We start from the raw sequence: 19,059 nt of genomic DNA on the forward strand, positions 1-19,059 counted from the left end.
CGCAATTGAGAAGCCTGGATATTGCAATGAAGATTAGCCCCCACTCGTCACAACCAGAGAAAGCCCTTGCAGCAACAAAGACCCAGAGCAGCCAAAAATAAATAAATGTTTATAGCTAATAATAACATATTGCATATCTGAATGTTGCTAAGAGTAAATCTTAAAAGTTCCCATAAGAAAAAAAATTCTGTAACTATGTATGGTAACAGATGTTAACTTGATTTTTTTGTGGTGATCATTTCAAAATATATACAAGTATTAAATTACTATGTTGTACACCTGAAACTAACATAATGTATGTCAATTATGTAATGGTTGACCATTACATAATTAACCATAAAGATGAAAGGTACAGATTTATTTCTTGAGAAATTCAGCTTCATTGCCATGATAAACTGTATTGCTTGTCTTTTCCTTTTTATTCATTTCGTTGCAGAAACTTCAAAAAGGACACACTAGAATTCATTAGAAATGTTAAGATTGCCCAAAAAAGGAGCACCTAGATTTGATCAAAATCAAGATGAAGAAACTTACCTGGAAAATTTAGCTGTACAGAGAAATGCTTCTGCTTTTTTTGAAAAATATGATCGGAGTGAAGTACAAGAGTTGCTAACTACTGCACTAGTTAGCTGGTTGTCTGCCAAAGAAGATGTTCGCTCTCAACTAGACATGCCGTGTGGAATTATGAGTCAAATGAATAACGTAGGCTTCTCCACTGCAATCCTACTGACTCCTGTGGACCCTACTGCCCTCTTAGACTATAGAGAAGTCCATCAGATCATAAGAGAATTGGCTGTTGGAATTTATTGCTTAAATCAAATTCCTTCAATCAGTTTAGAAGCTAATTATGATCAGAGTTCTTCTTGTCAGTTACCCCCAGCTTATTTTGACACCAGAATTGGCCAAATTCTGATCAATATTGACTACATGTTGAAAGCACTATGGCATGGAATATATATGCCCAAAGAAAAACGAGCTAGATTTTCTGAATTGTGGCGTACCATCATGGACATTGATCCAGATGGGAAGCCTCAAACAAACAGAGATATATTTGCAGAGTTTAGTTCAGCAGGTAAGAGAATTTAACATGTTTTATCTTTATTAGAATCCTCTTTTATAAATTAAAAGTAATTTATATGTGATTTGGTTTTATTTTAGCCACATTTCTTAAAAGAGATTTTTTTTAATTCCAAAGAATCTATCTTTTCAATAATTAATCTTTTTTTTCAATGTCACCTTTTGAATCTTGGTTAGAACCCGAACCACAGAAGTGTTCATTTGCTTTTTACTACATCTGTGGCTAGACTGCCGTGAAGTTCAAATGCATGTGAATAAGATTAGTTTGATGACAACAAGGCAGCCTGACTTGCCTGCTACGGGTTGGGTATCCAGTAGTGTTTCAGGTCCTGAAGTTTTTGCGTACCAGCAAGCAGTACCTTCTCTTGGAGATGGTACCTCTATGTCTGGTAATAGCTCTCATTTCCATGCAAGCTCATCAACTTCTGTTGAGAGGAGAGTCCAAGAGTAGTGAGTTTAGGCAGAAATTCTCCTCCTCTGGGAGAGAATTAGTCTGTGATATTGCTGGAATCAACACGAATGTCACTGGATAGGTGCTTATATCCTCTGCTCCTAGGACTAAAGGGTCACTGGCTACTAAAAAAATCATAGCCGTAACTGGAACCTAAAAATCTCTCCTTGTTGCTCAGATCTTTGGATGATTAGGGTGAAGTAACGCAAAAGACTGCCAGTAATAGCTGGTAAATTCCATCAATTTCTGCATTCCTTTGACTGGTCTGATAGTACTCTCTTAGAGGGTACTGATATTTTGACATCCTATAGATACATTGTTGAAGAGAATATGGTATGGTCAAAATCTTAAAAACTTTTGTTAGCATTCACCCACAAGTCCTATCATTTCTGGTAGTTTAGGACCTTCAAGGCTAGTTCAGGTCACATAAATAAAATATAACTAAACTGGGATACAATTTTCGTAGTCAATGACGCTTCTATCCTGGAAATTGTCTAGTAATCTACTAACTAGTCACTGGAAGGCTGGAAACCATGGCACAAGTCAGATGCTGTTTCTGCCTGCTTGCATTGACCAAGACGTGTCTGGGAAACTAGGTTTCATGGTTTGCTCTCCTTGATCGGGATGGTGACAGGAGCTCTGTGAAGATCTGAGCTCCATGGAGGGTATGAAGGATCAGCAGGAGCGGATGGCAGCTTTTAACAATGTTAGAGCTTTGACAATCCTGACAAAAATTGGGTTTTTGCCTTTTTTCTGTCTTCACAAAAATCATTTTGAGGCCCCCATTGGAGATGAGGTGGGACTACAGAACCATCATTCCAAGCTGGCATGTGTCAAGCAAAGCACAGGCCAGACACGACAGACTGACTGGCAAAGAAACAATGACCCCTTTTGAGATTCTAGGCAGAAACTAGGTAAGTCAGTTCAGTTCAGTTCAGTCGCCCAGTCGTGTCCAACTCTTTGTGACCCCATGAATCGCAGCACGCCCTGCCTCCCTGTCCATCACCAACTCCCGGAGTTCACTCAGACTCACGTCCACCAAGTCAGTGATGCCATCCAGCCATCTCATCTCGGTTGTCCCCTTCTCCTCCTGCCCCCAATCCCTCCCAGCATCAGAGTCGTTTCCAATGAGTCAACTCTTCGCTTGAGGTGGCCAAAGTACTGGAGTTTCACCTTTAGCATCATTCCTTCCAAAGGACATCCAGGGCTGATCTCCTTTAGCATGGACTGGTTGGACCTCCTTGCAGTCCAGGGGACTCTCAAGAGTCTTCTCCAACACCACAGTTCAAAAGCATCAATTCTTTGGCACTCAGCTTTCTTCACAGTCCAACTCTCACACCCATACATGACCACTGGAAAAACCATAGCCTTGACTGGACAGACCTTTGTTGGCAAAGTAATGTCTCTGCTTCTGAATATGCTATCTAAGTTGGTCATAACTTTTCTTTCAAGGAGTAAGCGTCTTTTAATTTCATGGCTGCAGTCACCATCTGCAGTGATTTTGGAGCCCCCAAAAATAAAGTCTGACACTGTTTCCACTGTTTCCCTATCTATTTGCCATGAAGTGATGGGACTGGATGCCATGATCTTCGTTTTCTGAATGTTGAGCTTTAAGCCAACTTTTTCAATCTCCTCTTTTACTTTCATCAAGAGGCGTTTTAGTTCCTCTTCACTTTCTGCCATAAGGGTGGTGTCATCTGCATATCTGAGGTTATTGATATTTCTCCCAGCAATCTTAATTCCAGCTTGTGCTTCTTCCAGCCCAACGTTTCTCATGATGTACTCTGCATAGAAGTTAAATAAGCAGGGTGACAGTATACAGCCTTGATGTACTCCTTTTCCTACTTGGAACAAGTCTGTTATTCCATGTCCAGTTCTAACTGTTGCTTCCAGACCTGCATATAGGTTTCTCAAGAGGCAGGTCAGGTGGTCTGATATTCCCATCTCTTGAAGAATTTTCCACAGTTTATTGTGATCCACACAGTCAAAGGCTTTGGCATAGTCAATAAAGCAGAAATTGATGTTTTCCTGGAACTCTCTTGCTTTTTCGATGATCCAGCGGATGTTGGCAATTTGATCTCTGGTTCCTCTGCCTTTTCTAAAACCAGCTTGAACATCTGGAAGTTCACAGTTCATGTATTGCTGAAGCCTGGCTTGGAGAATTTTAAGCATTACTTTACTAGCGTGTGAGATAAGTGCAATGTGTGGTAGTTTGAGCATTCTTTGGCATTGGCTTTCTTTGGGATTGGAATGAAAACTGACCTTTTCCAGTCCTGTGGCCACTGCTGAGTTGTCCAAATTTGCTGGCCTATTGAGTGCAGCACTTTCACAGCATCATCTTTCAGGATTTGAAATAGCTCCACTGGAATTCCATCACCTCCACTAGCTTTGTTCGTAGTGATGCTTTCTAAGGCCCACTTGACTTCACATTCCAGGATGTCTGGCTCAAAGTGAGTGATCATACCATCATGATTATCTTGGTCATGAAGATCTTTTTTGTACAGTTCTTCTGTGTATTCTTGCCCCCTCTCCTTAATATCTTCTGCTTCTGTTAGGTCCATACCATTTCTGTCCTTTATCGAGCCCATCTTTGCATGAAATATTCCCTCTGTATCTCTAATTTTCTTGAAGAGATCTCTAGTCTTTCCCATTCTGTTCTTTTCCTCTATTTCTTTGCATTGATTGCTGAGGAAGGCTTTCTTATCTCTTCTTGCTATTTTTTGGAACTCTGCATTCAGATGCTTATATCTTTCCTTTTCTTCTTTGTTTTTCGCCTCTCTTGATTTCACAGCTATTTGTAAGGCTTCCGCAGACAGCCATTTTGCTTTTTTGCATTTCTTTTCCATGGGCATGGTCTTGATCCCTGTCTCTTGTACAATGTCATGAACCTCAGTCTATAGTTCATCAGGTACTCTATCTATCAGATCTCATCCCTTAAATCTGTTTCTCACTTCCACTGTATAATCATAAGGGATTTGATTTAGGTCATACCTGAATGGTCTAGTGGTCTTCCCTACTTTCTTCAACTTAAGTCTGAATTTGGCAATAAGGAGTTCATGATCTGAGCCACAGTCAGCTCCTGGTCTTGTTTTTGTTGACTGTATAGAGCTTCTCCATCTTTGGCTGCAAAAAATATAATCAGTCTGATTTCGGTGTTGACCATCTGGTGATGTCCACGTGTAGAGTCTTCTCTTGTGTTGTTGGAAGCAGGTGTTTGCTATAACAAGTGCGTTCTCTTGGCAAAACTCTATTACCCTTTGCCCTGTTTCATTCTGTATTCCAAGGCCAAATTTGCCTGTTACTCCAGGTGTTTCTTGACTTCCTACTTTCGCATTCCAGTCCCCTATAATGAAAAGAACATCTTTTTTGGGTGTTAGTTCTGAAAGGACTTGTAGGTCTTCATAAAACTATTCAACTTCAGTTTATTCAGCATTACTGGTTGGGGCATAGCCTTGGATAACTGTGATATTGAATGGTTTGCCTTGGAAACAAACAGAGATCATTCTGTCATTTTTGAGATTGCATCCAAGTACTGCATTTCAAACTCTTTTGTTGACCATGATGGCTACTCCATTTCTTCTAAGGGATTCCTGCCCACAGTAGTAGATATAATGGTCATCTGAGTTAAATTCACCCATTCCAGTCCATTTTAGTTCTCTGATTCCTAGAATGTTGACGTTCACTCTTGCCATCTCCTGTTTGACCACTTCCAATTTGCCTTGATTCATGGACCTAACATTCCAGGTTCCTATGCAATATTGCTCTTTACAGCATTGGACCTTGCTTCTATCACCAGTCACATCCACAGCTGGGTATTGTTTTTGCTTTGGCTCCATCCTTTCATTCTTTCTGGAGTTATTTCTCCACTGATCTCCAGCAGCATATTGGGCACCTACTGACCTGGGGAGTTCCTCTTTCAGTATCCTATCATTTTGCCTTTTCATACTGTTCACAGGGTTCCCAAGGCAAGAATACTGAAGTGGTTTGCCATTCCCTTCTCCAGTGGACCACATTCTGTCAGACCTCTCCACCATGACCCACCTGTCTTGGGTGGCCCCAAAGGGCATGGCTTAGTTTCATTGAGTTAGACAAGGCTGTGGTCTGTGTGATTAGATTGACTAGTTTTCTGTGATTATGGTTTCAGTGTGTCTGCCCTCTGATGCCCTCTTGCAACACCTACCATCTTACTTGGGTTTCTCTTACCTTGGACATGGGGTATCCCTTCACAGCTGCTCCCGCAAAGCGCAGCCACTGCTCCTTACCTTGGACAAGGAGTATCTCGTCACCTTGGACAAGGAGTATCTCCTCATAGCTGCCCCTCCTGACCTTGAACGTGGAGTAGCTCCTCTAGGCCCTCCAGCACCCAGGTGGAAACTTCAATTATAGAAGTCAAATTCTGTGGCATGATGAGGGTTAGAGGCGCACATGGAGGATTCAGCCATTCATATGTAAAAGTCACTAGAGCCTCTGGGCCATCCCATGAGAGCGTCGGGCGCAAGAAGAGACATGAGCAGGACAGGAGGGAGCACACGCCCTGTTTTATATCTAAGGACAGAGGGCTCCCGCCTAGTCGATGATAAAATCAATTCTATCAAGCAACTTCGCAGCCCAGCTTCTGGTCTATTGAATCCAGCTGCCCGTCACATCTGAGGCCACCCTCTATGAGGATTCCCTCATGGGGGTGCTCCTGGTTGAGGGGATCAGAGCCACATGGAAACATTCTAATCAAGTTGTAGGTGGAGCTGGGGAGCACCCAGAGACTGAAGTTGTCTGTCTTCCATTGTCTACATTTTCAGAGGTGATATTCAGAATTAATCATCAGCACCGCATAAGCACTGGCCAGCTAGAACGGGCATCAGCAATAATGCTGAAACAAGATCTCAGAGGCCTCCCGCTTGCCATATGTACCCTTTCCTGGATCATGAAGCTTTCTAGACCGTCCCTGGGAGGGAGGCATTCAAAGAGCTCAGGGCTAGAGCAATTCAGTTTACCAAACAATATCAAAGGTTCCAGTATTTTAACAATGTAGCCATATCGGTATATAGCTAAATATCAGTCCTAGACATGTCTACTTAATTCTTCTTTCCTGGAAGAGAATTCATGCCTTGACTATTATGATCCTCCCTTTAAACTGTCTCAAAATCATCCACTTTGGTTCATCTCAGCTACAACACCCTGATACAGAATATCCTTTTCTCTAGCCTGACATACTGCAACTGCCTTCTGACTGCTGTCTCTGCCTATGATCCCTTTTCACTGAAAATGAATAAGGCTAGAAATCGTGCAAATCCAGTCATTCTACCACCATTCACCTTGGGAGAAATACTCTGTTACACCAAAGCACTTTGTAATACTGGCTGCCGATCAGTCAAAGAAGTGCATCTTATGTGGACAGAGATTTTCTTCTCCGTTGACCACTGTTCAGGAGTCTGCTGAAGACCCAGCAGCGCCAGCATGCCCCAGGCCCTGTAACAACCGTATAGTGCAAACGATGGTAAAGGACACAGACAGCAGAGTGCTGGCGCGGTCTGCAGGGGGGAACCTCAGCGAGACAGCAGGGATTGGTACAGGTTCCCATCAGCCACCACGTCAGGAGCATCCCTGTGAAATCCTGCAGGGCCAAGCATCAGATTGCAGGAAAGGTACCTGGACCCTTAGGAGATGGGGCTTTTATGCTGCATGCTTAAGGATGTACAGGGTCAGATACCAGCATACCAGCGCAAAGTGGATTAGCCTAGGTTGCCTCCCAAACTAGGGTCTGAAATGAGGACTTAAGTCAGGGTAGTTTATGGAAAATGACTCCAACGGACAGGCAATGCATAGAAAAGGAGGAATCATCAACCCAAGGATACACTGGTGAGCTTTCACCACTTAGATGATTAGTTCTGGTTTGGCTGGGATGCTGTGCTGAGGAGTCACACAGAATATACTTCAGGATTGTTAGCCTGCGGGATGGAGGAGGGGAACGTGTATTCCCTGGCTCCTCTCCTGCATTGGTCAAAGATTACATGGGGGTTAACTCTGTGTACAGATTTTTTCATCCATCAGAGTGGCTGACCGGATTCCATCAGGAGTCTAACACAGCAGTGAAGAGAAACCCCAGGGCAAAAGTAAGGGCCACATGGTGCATCTGAGGCAAGGCGTGGTCAGGTTATATTGTGTGGAGCTAGTCCACGCAATGAGAGCCAGAGTGAAATTTAGACTGCCAGGGAACACAGGTGTCTAATACAGAGTGCGACTCATGGCAATGTGGCTTTAGTCCCAGGCTCCCAGTTTAGTCCTTGTAGTTGCCGCTGTAGAGCAGCAAGATGCTGGGAAGACTTGCTATTTCATCTTTCATGGTTGGAGAAACAGCACCTCCTCTCTTGACTGCGAATCTGGATTCAAACCTTGCAACTGACCATGTGATTGTCTTAAAATCTGTGCTAAAATGGATTTCCAAGGAACTCTGCAGGAAGCTGACAATATTGGGGGGAAGGAAAACTTTTGTGCATCAGTGAGGACAAGTTCAACTTCAGCTGTCTGATAGCTTTGCTCAGCACAAAACCACCAGGAAACACCACCCTCAGAAAACCAGTGGCAACAGTTGTGGAGAATACAGCACACCAAAAATCTGGTCCTGTCCTCCAGTTTTCTGAGAAAGCATACTCATTAGGGCGGGTCCCTTGATCTGATGACCTTGTTTAATACACAAAGCTGGCAGAGTGAAATGGTTATTTTTTTATTCCTTGACCTTTGTCTGGAATGCTCTTTCCCTCTCCCCACTCTTCTGCATTCCTTCCCAGGTTATTGCTACTCGTTTTTTGATGCTTGTTTCAGACACCACCTCCTCTGTGCACGTTGTACCACTTTTTATTGGAATTGTTAGCTTCATCTCTGTCTTCCTGATTAGATTTTCTGTGCTCGAGAACTCAAGAGCACAGAAATGTGTGTTTTTTGTCTTTAAATTCTCATTACACCTACAGCACTTTGTTGTTATTTAGTCATTAAGTTGTGTCTGACTCTTCAACCCCATGGACCTGCCAGGCTCCTCTTCCATGGAATTTTCCAAGCAAGAACACTTAATTGGGTTGCGTTTCCTTCTCCAGGGGATCTTCCTGACACAGGGATTGAACCTGAGTTTCCTGCATTGGCAGGCAGATCATTAACCACCAAGCCACTGAGCCACCAGGAAGCCCCGCACAGTGCTTCAGTTCAGCTCAGTTCAGTCGCTCAGTCGTGTCCGACTCTTTGTGACCCCACGGACTATATAGTCCATGGAATTCTCTAGGCCAGAATACTGGAGTGAATAGCCTTTCCCTTCTCCAGGGGATCTTCCCAACCCAGGGATCAAACCCAGGTCTCACGCATTGCAGGTAGGCTCTTGACCAGTTGAGCCACAAGGGAAGCCCTTTCAGTTTGAGGAACTCATGGATAAATAGTGCTTTTAACTATGATAAGGAATGAAAGAAAAGCAAATTTGGGGGAGAGGAAAAATGGATTTTGTTTGGGAGTGCCTCTAGGACATTCAAGTAAAGATATTTATTCATTTTAGTTCAGTCACTCAGTCGTGTCTGACTCTTTGTGACCCCATGGACTGCAGCACGCCAGGCCTCCCTGTCCATCACCAGCTCCCAGTTTACTCAAACTCATGTCCATCTAGTTGGTGATGCCATCCAACCATCTCATCTTCTGTCATCCCCTTCTTCTCCAGCCTTCAATCTTTCCCAGTATCAGGGTCTTTTCCAATGAGTCAGCCCTTCACATCAGGTAGCCAAGGTATTGCAGTTTCAGCTTCAGCATCAGTCCTTCCAATGAATATTCAGGACTGATTTCCTTTAGTAAATCGCTGGGGGGCCTCTCCCCGGATGCCATTATCTTTCTGACCGGTCTGTTTCCTTCTGTCTCCTGCTTTGAGAGAAGGGGAAGGGGGCTGTCAATCTGACAACAAGAAATGACGATTTCATTATAAATGGAAAGGAAATGCAAGAAATTTGTCATTTATAGCATAGAGTAAAACTAAGTTTTAATTCTTGTTTTATTACGATTAGTTAGTGGGAAAGTTATTTATTGTATATATTTAGCTTCTGTTATCAGCAAGGAAAAGAAATGTGTATTATAGGAACTGAATAAACAAATATACTTTATGCCCAAGTAAGAAGCTGATTCTTTGCTTAAAGGAAGATCACATTTCTCGTTGTTCTTCCATATTTTATTTAATTGAAGATGAGACGCGTTATTATGTTTCCATGGTGTTGTATTATTCCTTCAAAGAGAATGAAAATCAATTCTTCTTAATTCCACCAGCTTCTCTCTTTCTTTACTCTGCTTAGTTACCATGTATCTGCCTGCTTCTCTTCTTTGACAGTTTCAATGGTATTTCATTATTCCTTTGCTGTCGTTTTGGTAGAATTTTGAGATGAAACCGTATTCAATCTATTTATCCAGCAGCCAAGTATGAAAATTTCACAAAATTAAATTTGTCTTTTTTACTGTGAAGGTTTGATTGATATTACAAAGGATCCAGACTTTGATGGAATCTATGATGAAGACATGAATGATGATCCAACGTATAATCCCAATAGCCCTGAAGAAAAAGCTGTATTTATGAAATATGCAGAATATATCCTACTAAAGATGACATTCAGCACCACACAAGTTCAACAGTGTGAAAATGTTTTTATATTTGAAACGGCCTATTGGCTTACTAATGCTATAAAATGTAATCAGGATAATCTTGATATTTGTACCTACCAGAGATTACAGCAAAGATTATATCTTCAAAAAAAGATTATTCAAAAACACTTTGAGAAGAAAAAAGAAATCAGGAAAGGGATAGGATACCTAAAATTAATATGTTTTCTGACTCCATTCCTGCTGAGCTTAAAAAAGAAGATGAAAGTTCCATATTTAAGTGGTCTGCTTCAGCCTTTTTCAGGTAAGAGTATTGCCAAAATTATATTTAAAATGTAGATATACATTGAATTTATGTTTAAATTCAATTTTGTTTATAGTATGTGGATCCAAGCATATAACCAAGCTATAGCATGTTAAAAATGAAAAACATATTAAGGTTTGACAGAACACAACAAAATTCTGTAAAGCAATTACAAAAAAGAAATTTGCAATTCCTTCAATTAAAATATAAACAAATACAAAACAAAATGTGATGTCTCCAAAGTAATTAAAAATGCCTGGTATATTCACATAGTACAAGGTACATATTTTTATCAATTATGAGGATGATTGAAAGACAAAATGATTTCTGACGTATGTTATGTCCATGCCAGGATAATGCTATATCATAGCTCATGCAAAGGATAAATTCAGTGCACTTCTACTCAACATCCCTATTGTGTTTTTCAGGAAATTTAGAAACTGACCCAGGTTAATATGGAGCAGTAAAAGATCATGAATGATCTTACATTTCTGAAAAAAAAAGATGAAAATATATTAAAAAAACTTTAGTAATATACTGGTCCTATAACAAAAGAGTAGAGGGAGCTGAAATAGGGTCATGTTTATATGGAATTTGACAGAAATACAGAGCAAACTATTCCTCCCACCCAGATTAGCACACAAATTGCATATTTTCATTGGTGCTTAAACATATAGGCTTATTTATAGCAGGTTTTCTATTCAGATGGCAGATTTTCAGTAGAAATTTTGCAAATCATTTAATAAAATCTGTGTCATGAGAATTATGATAGTGAAGCTTATAATCCATACCTGTGAACTATTTAAAAATGAACTCATGACAGTCTTGTCCAGGGATGCAGGCGGGGCCAGTGTCTTGTGTATGGAACCAATGTGCTCTTTAGAGGATGTTAGCTGTACCTGTAATGACTTACTACTTAAATTATTGGAAACAAATATGACTAAATGTTAATAATTAATTTCCGTGTGGTGAGATTTGGGTGTTACATTTTTCTTTGTAATTTGCTGGACCTTTTGCATTTCTTGAAATATATACCTTATATTGATGAAACTATATTCTGCTAACAAGTCAAAATACTGAATAAACTAACCCTTGCCAGGATTTTAGAAAATTAGTTTTAAAAAATAAATGTTAAATGTGTAGCTTTCTAGAAAAATGAATTGATTATTTTTGTCATATGAGAGATACCCACCTTTTCTTTATAATGTCTCTCTTCCTTAAGGTAACTTTTGTTTATTTAACTAGAGAGTCTCCATGGCACAGAGTTTCAAATCTCTATTGATAATGGCAGTATAATATTAGTCGTGAGCTCACACATAGTAATCAATAAGTAAATTAATGTTTTGAGTATTCTTTTGAAATGTCTGTACAAGAAAACTATCAAAAATGCCTGGAACATATGATATAAATATATGTCAATATTAAAATATACATTGAGCATAAATTTTATAGAGTACAATTGTGAAGATTTCCATTTCACATGGATTCTTTTCACTTTATGTAAAAATGGTTTGAGACCTCCAAAATATGACTGCTTATATTCTATTGTTGAACTTTTAAACAAAATTTTGTTTTTATTTTTTTGAGATGACAAGGTCAAGACAGAGCGAGAATTGCCTCCATTTATTTATGGACGAGATTTTAAATGCCAAAATTTTCACTACAAAGAGGATCAGTATTTTCATGTTCATGGAGGAATTGAATTTGATATCAGCACCCCTTCAATTGAGAATGCTTTGGAAGATTTTAAGGTTTAAATCATTGTTGTTCCTGAAACTGTTCGTCACTTCACAGCTCTTTCACCCTGTTCTCCAACCAGAACGAGTTTCTGTCGGTGCAGGTGCTAGGCAGCTCTGCAGACGATGACCTCCGCAGCTCGCTAGTCTCTTCATACATTACATAACAAACACGAATTTAGTGCAGGCCTGTGTAAGGCCCTGTGTTAAACTCAGAGGCACAACTATCATCCCTGCAGAATTTATAGGCCATATCTGCCCTGGAATAGTTAACCAAGTACAGAAGAAATCCCTGAACATTAACTACATGCTCTTCATTTTTTCTCAAAGATTAGCATTAAAACAGAGATCCTCCAGAGTCTGAGAACAATAGTTCTTCACCTGGAAAACATAATACATTTCAATTGTCATTGCTTTTCTACCTTCTCCATATTATATTTCTTATAAAAAAAATTTTCCCTTGAATCCAAATTAGGGATTATATACATTCAGTTATTATCAGGGTCTCTTGGGATATTTTATTAAAAATTTGTTCTTTACATGCCTAAAATTTCATCTAAAATAATTCTTTCAATTGTTTATACTTGTTTTTTTAGTAACATAATTTATATTTTAGAATAACTTAGAAAAAATACGGGATTGTGCTGTTAATGCATTGGCAGAAGACTCAGGATACAAAGAACATTACTCAATACCAGTCGTGAAATTTAATGGGAAAAGGTAAGGAACTTTTAGTATCTATTCACAGTATCACAACTTGTTGAAAGCCGAAACCAGGAAACTGTCAAAATGCAAAGAGACGCTTACTCCTTGGGAAAAAAGTTATGACCAACCTAGATAGCATATTCAGAAGCAGAGACATTACTTTGCCGGCTAAGGTCCGTCTAGTCAAGGCTATGGTTTTTCCAGTGGTCATGTATGGATGTGAGAGTTGGACTGTGAAGAAGGCTGAGTGCAGAAGAATTGATGCTTTTGAACTGTGGTGTTGGAGAAGACTCTTGAGAGTCCCTTGGACTTCAAGGAGATCCAACCAGTCCATTCTGAAGGAGATCAGCCCTGGGATTTCTTTGGAAGGAATGATGCTAAAGCTGCAACTCCAGTACTTTGGCCACCTCATGCAAAGGGTTGACTCATTGGAAAAGACTCTGATGCTGGGAAGGATTGAGGGCAGGAGGAGAAGGGGACGACCGAGGATGAGATGGCTGGATGGCATCACGGACTCGATGGACGTGAATCTGAGTGAACTCCGGGAGTTGGTGATGGACAGGGAGGCCTGGCGTGCTGCGATTCACGGGGTCGCGAAGAGTCGGACATGACTGAGCGACTGAACTGAACTGAACTTCAAACTTCAGGATGGAGATCCCGGAACAATAACAGCCCCCGCGAATGACTGCAAACTCTCTGAAGTATTAAATGCTAGATTTATGACTCCATAAACCTTGATACAGTTTCCCTGGTGGTTCAGTGGTAAAGAATCCACCTGCCAGTGCAGGAGATTAGGGTTCGCTCCATGGATGGGGAAGATCCCCTGGAGAAGGAAACAGCAACCTACCTCAGTATTCTTGCCTGGGAAATCCCTTGGACAGAGGCGCCTACAGTCCTCCGTAGCCTCATGGCTACAGTCCATGGGGTCACAAAAAGGTTGACATCACTTAGCGTCTAAATGACAATAACACCTTGATACAGTCTCTGTAATAATCCTTAGACATGGTAATTTGTTATTCTAATGAACACAGTGGTTACATGGGGATGGCTGTGTTTTTGTCATAGAAAATTGTTAACTGTTATAGAAAAAGTTTTGCCAGCATTCCAAGTCAGAAAAACTTAAAATTTTTTCTTTATTTTTTTTTAACAGCTACTATGTGATCAGTTTTGAACTTGAAATTTTCTATCAGCAACTGTATAAAACACAGTGGTGGGGGGCCATAAATGAAATAGTGAATAATTTGAGGCTAAAAAGACTTCCACTGACAGATGCTCAATTACATGAACAATTTAAGAAAAAATTTGGTTTCAAGAAAGCTATGAAATGCAAGGTATTTCAGTGGTTACTACATAATTTAGTATAAGAAATTATAAATAAGTAGGTATCTCAAACTGTTATCATAGGAATAAATAATGGGTTAAATGAAGTCTTTAATATACAATTAAGATTCTGCATTTTAGTAGCTGAAAATTCTGAGTTCTACATTTCTGGCCAAGTTACAAAACAAACTGTTTATGAATGGAATTATGATTAATCTTAATAATGGCTGATATTTATGGAGTGCTTATTTTGTATGCTAGGCACTGCTACAAATTCTTGCAACAAACTCTTTCTAGACACTAGTATTATGTGTTATCAAACCTATTTTACAAATGAGAAATTTGACATGCAGTGAGTTGAGGGTCTTTCCCAAATCACACAGCTAGTAAATTGCAGAGTCAGGCTTCAGTTGTAGGGACTAAATCTAAGGAACAACCCTGGCATCCTAAATCATATTTCTGCTTCAATATGCCTTGGCTTACAACTTTTGAAACTGATAAATTAAGTGGTGAGCTCACCAATTTCAAAGGGCACATTGGCATTTATTTCTTTTAATGTCCATAAGTGTTAAGTAGTGATAAACTTAGTTTAATTTTAAAATATTGAGTAGTCAGAACATCTAAAAATGGGAAATTTTCACGTCTCAACTTTGAGATATAAAGCAAAGAATACTACTCTTGTAGCTATATATTTCAAGTCTCTGGACTTCTAAGTTAGACTGCTCTTAAGTTAGAGAAGGAATTTGATGACCATTTGGTTTTTAAATATTTCAGAAGGGTATTTGTCTATCTTGCTTGAACTGTCTCCTGAGAAGAAAGATCTACAACTTCTCCTTTAAAAAAAAGGAAGGAAAAAAATTTCCCCAAAATATTTTTAAAGTTCTCAGAGTTTCTTTATAGCCCTAACAACTTCATTGCCCAGTGAGACACTTTACACATGGGTCTTGTGAAAATTCTACTGTAGTTGAACACCAATCATGTGATTACATTGATGTAGTTCATTGTCCTTTTTGTCCTTTCACTAAATTTTAGGTGCATTTTGAAAACACTAATTCTGACCTTCCTCATAATTTTAGAGTATCCCGTTTGGTATGAAGTCTGCTGTTGAAAGAGGATTATATGCTGTTTTCCATACATTTAGCCGTAAAACCTCAAGCTCGACGATCAATATTTCAGACGAAGCAGGTTATGCTATTTTCCATCACGCTGCTCTACACAACAGAGTTCCAATCATCTGTCAGCTGTGCAATGCCAACTTCAACGTCAATCAGAGACGCTTCATTATACTTAACCAAGGTGCCATAATGTTTTTATCTCTTGAAATGTTTTTCTTTTACTTCAGCATTACAAATGCAGGTTGATTTTAACACAAGGTTAAAATTTAGTATTGGAGACTGGAGCACAGTTGTTTCGGTTTTATTTATCTCAGAGGGGCTCCTTTTAGTTTTCTAAGTATCACCTGTTGCCCTCTTATATAGTATTATTCATTTGTTTATTGGGTTTCCTTCGCTGAATATAAGCTCCATGAAGGGCAAGGATTTGGTTTACTTTGCCATGGTACCCTAGGGCCCACAAGAAAACCTGGCATTGGTAGATGCTTGAGAAATACTTGTTGAATGAATGGCATGATGGTGAACTCAGGGAAGTATCTGATAATCACTGACGTAATTAATATACAGTGATGTACTGTAGAAAGTCTGAGAAAAGGGAGATAATTAGAGATCCCGACAGAACACCCTGTTCTTATCCCAGGTTTTTAAGCAGGTCATAGTTTCTTCGTACTGCATAAACATATGTAATAACAAAACATCCCTCTGTAATTATAATTTTAGGATTAATGACCCCTTTAAGGCTAACCTGGTTTAAACTTTAAAAAGCAAAATTTCCTGATTATTAGAATTATATACATATTTATATGTTCATTGGAATAAATTTAACCAATATAAAAATAATAAAATTGAAAATGAAAGTAGAAGCCCTCCATAACTGAAGGGGGGAAATAAGGTCTGATGCAACAATACTGGCAATAAGAAATGGTGCTTTTATATTTTAATGTGTTGTCTTAAGAAGCTGTGTTAAATTTTCACACCAAAACAAAATGTGCTGCTTTAATTCTACTGACTGTTGAACAATTTCGTACTCTGTCAGTATAACTGAAATGCTTTGGCACTAAGATGCTTCTATTATTCAATTAAAATATTCAGCAGACAATGAACTTAGTTAAAATAGAGCAAAATTCAGTCAAAATGTAGTAGATGGCCTGTTATTTGAAGATGTGTTTTAAGAGTTTTTGATGTTAAAAAAAAAAAGCTTTCATAATTAAAGTTTCTGTGTCATATTGTGACTATCGATTTCCATTTGCTGAGAACTGAGTAGAGATTGAGGTACGGAAAATATCTAACCACTGTCGATGTCTGTGTATTATGACTTCACCAACACAAAGCTGTCCCCTGTGAATTTTGGCCAGCCACGTGGGAGGCAGCACTCCTGGGTCGTCTGATGCCATACCAGGCGCATACCCACGCCTAGATGGCTTTGCCAGAAGTTACTCTCAGTCTTGTTTGATGTAACCCTGTCACCTGCATCTCAACATAGTCATTTTGTTCACCTCCATATGAGTTAATTTTGACTAATTTGGGAAACTGCTACGTATTAATAATCATACTTCTATGTGTATTCCTTTTTAAAACAGAGTCATCAAAAGTAGACATGAAAAAAGAAAGAAACGGTAAGACTTAAGCAAAATATTTCACATTTTTAAAAGTTCACTGCATGTATTAAAACTTATAGTATATAATCTTCAAATTCTGCCACGTGAGGATAACACAAAATGATCTTGCTATACGATTTGAAGTGTGTATTTTTTCTACCTGTGATTATTCATTCATATTTTTTCAGTTTGGACAGTAGATCCTTTTTTAACCATGGTATTTGCAAATTATCTCTACTTATTTTTATAAAATCAGGGCCTAAAATGGGTTTTATGCCCCCCAGAATGAGCAGTTAGTACTATTTAGATATGCTGCCACCTAGCGACAGGCACATTCTGGGCAGTCTGAGAATGCATCATTCTTGCTGTGAGAGACTTTAACCCAAGTGTTGCATATGCAGAAATCAGAAAAAGTTTTAAAGGATACACCCTACATATATATAAAAGACTATATATATATATATATATATATAAAAGACTATACCTTCATACTCTAAATAAGATAATTCAAAGAGGGTTTATTTTTAAAGAAATCATTTGCAAAGTCCTGAATTTTGTAAGGGGAAGAGTGACAGTCATTCAGTTGTGTCTGACTCTTTGCAACCCTATGGACTGTAGCTCACCAGGCTCCTCTGTCCATTGGCTTCTCCAGGCAAGAATACTGGAGTGGGTTGCCATTTCCTTCCCTGGGGAATCTTCCCGACGCAGGGATCAAGCCTGGGTCTCCTGCATTGCAGGCAGATTTCTTATCATCTGAGCCGCCAGGGAAGCCAGTGGAAGGGCGATAGTTATGCAAACCAGCCTCTAGCCATTGCCGGAAGAACAGCTAACCAGAGGTGACCAGGGAGGTTAGGTATCCTGACCTCACCTTTTCCTCCTCCAGTCTCCTGCCAGGGCTCCCCACGGGCAGTTACAGACAAGAAGACAAAGGGCAGGGGCTGCAAAATCTGCAGAGGCCTGCAAAGTCTGAAAAGAGCGAGAAGGATGGTAGAGGGAGGTGAGTGGCCTGGAGGGGAAAAAGGAAGCTTATCTACTGGCCCATCTAACTTAGAGCTGAGTAAGGCTTCCCTGGTGGCTCAGATGGTAAAGAATCTGCCTGCGATGCACAAGACCTGGATTTGATCCCTGGGCCAGGAAAATTTCCTGGAGAAGGCAATGGCTATTGACTCGAGTATTCTTGCCTGGAGAATCCCATGGGCAGAGGCGCCTGGTGGGTTACAGTCCATGGGGCCATAAAGAATAGGACACGGATGAGCAACAAACGCTTTCAGCAATGGTATACTTCTTGCAATCTTGCTCCATTTGTTTCTTTTTCTTTTCTAAATACTACTTATGGCTACCTTGTATAATATTTATTTGTTTACTCTGACTCCCTGAATTGAATATAAGGTCTATAAAGGGCAAGGATTGGTTTACTTTGCCATGGAAACCTAGAAGAAAGCCCGGCATAGTAGGTAGTCAGGAATGGTTATTGAGTGGACACATGATGGATGACGGCAGGGAAGTATTTCAAAATCACTGACATTATTAGTACAGAGCAACGAACTATAGAAGTTCAGGAAAGAGAGAGAGAGAGAAAGGTCCCAAGAAAGCATCTGTTCTTTAGGCCAGAGTACTTTCTTTACCTGAGAATTTCTTTAGACTATATAAATCCCTCCAGAATGCCCCTGATTTGAGCATGACTAGGACAGTGTTTCTCAGCCTCAGCACTCCTGATGTGGTGGGCTCGACAATTCTGTGATGTGAGGGCTGTCCTGTGCACTGTGAAATGTCCAATAGCGTCCCTGGCCTCTACCCACTAAAGGCCACTAGTGACCCACACTCCAGTTGTGACAACCAAAAATACCATCAGACATTGCTTATGTCAAAGAGGGGGGCACTATTATAGGGTAAAACTTTCACGTGTGTAGGAATCACATGTATCTTGTTAAATGAAGACTGATTCAGAGGGCTTGGGTAAGAGCCAAGGTCCCGAATTCCTATTAAACATACTTTAAAAGGAGTAAGAAGGGGATTTAAGACTATTATTCCTGCCCCTAGGTTGTGCTGAAATATTTTTTCGAAAAGGATAGAGAGGAGAAGGAGAAGATCCTGTGGAGGTTTCTGCTCTTGGGTTTCTGCTCCAGTAAGCTGTGGTTCTCTG

The 19,059-nt window shown here is 39.9% G+C and overlaps 1 protein-coding gene across 1 annotated transcript in view; it reads left to right on the forward strand.

Annotated features, from left to right (window-relative positions):
• Positions 437-19,059, forward strand: part of ANKAR (ankyrin and armadillo repeat containing) — a 52,441-nt gene continuing 33,818 nt past the window's right edge. The window contains exons 1-6 of the mRNA XM_018065546.1: positions 437-1,072; positions 10,008-10,445; positions 12,033-12,196; positions 12,798-12,901; positions 14,037-14,217; positions 15,283-15,502. Of these exons, the coding sequence (XP_017921035.1) occupies positions 472-1,072; positions 10,008-10,445; positions 12,033-12,196; positions 12,798-12,901; positions 14,037-14,217; positions 15,283-15,502 (1,708 nt within the window). The 5' untranslated portion in view covers positions 437-471. The remainder of the gene's footprint in view (positions 1,073-10,007; positions 10,446-12,032; positions 12,197-12,797; positions 12,902-14,036; positions 14,218-15,282; positions 15,503-19,059) is intronic.

Source organism: Capra hircus, chromosome 2, assembly GCF_001704415.2.
Source record: "Capra hircus breed San Clemente chromosome 2, ASM170441v1, whole genome shotgun sequence".
NCBI classification, from domain to species: domain Eukaryota; kingdom Metazoa; phylum Chordata; class Mammalia; order Artiodactyla; family Bovidae; genus Capra; species Capra hircus.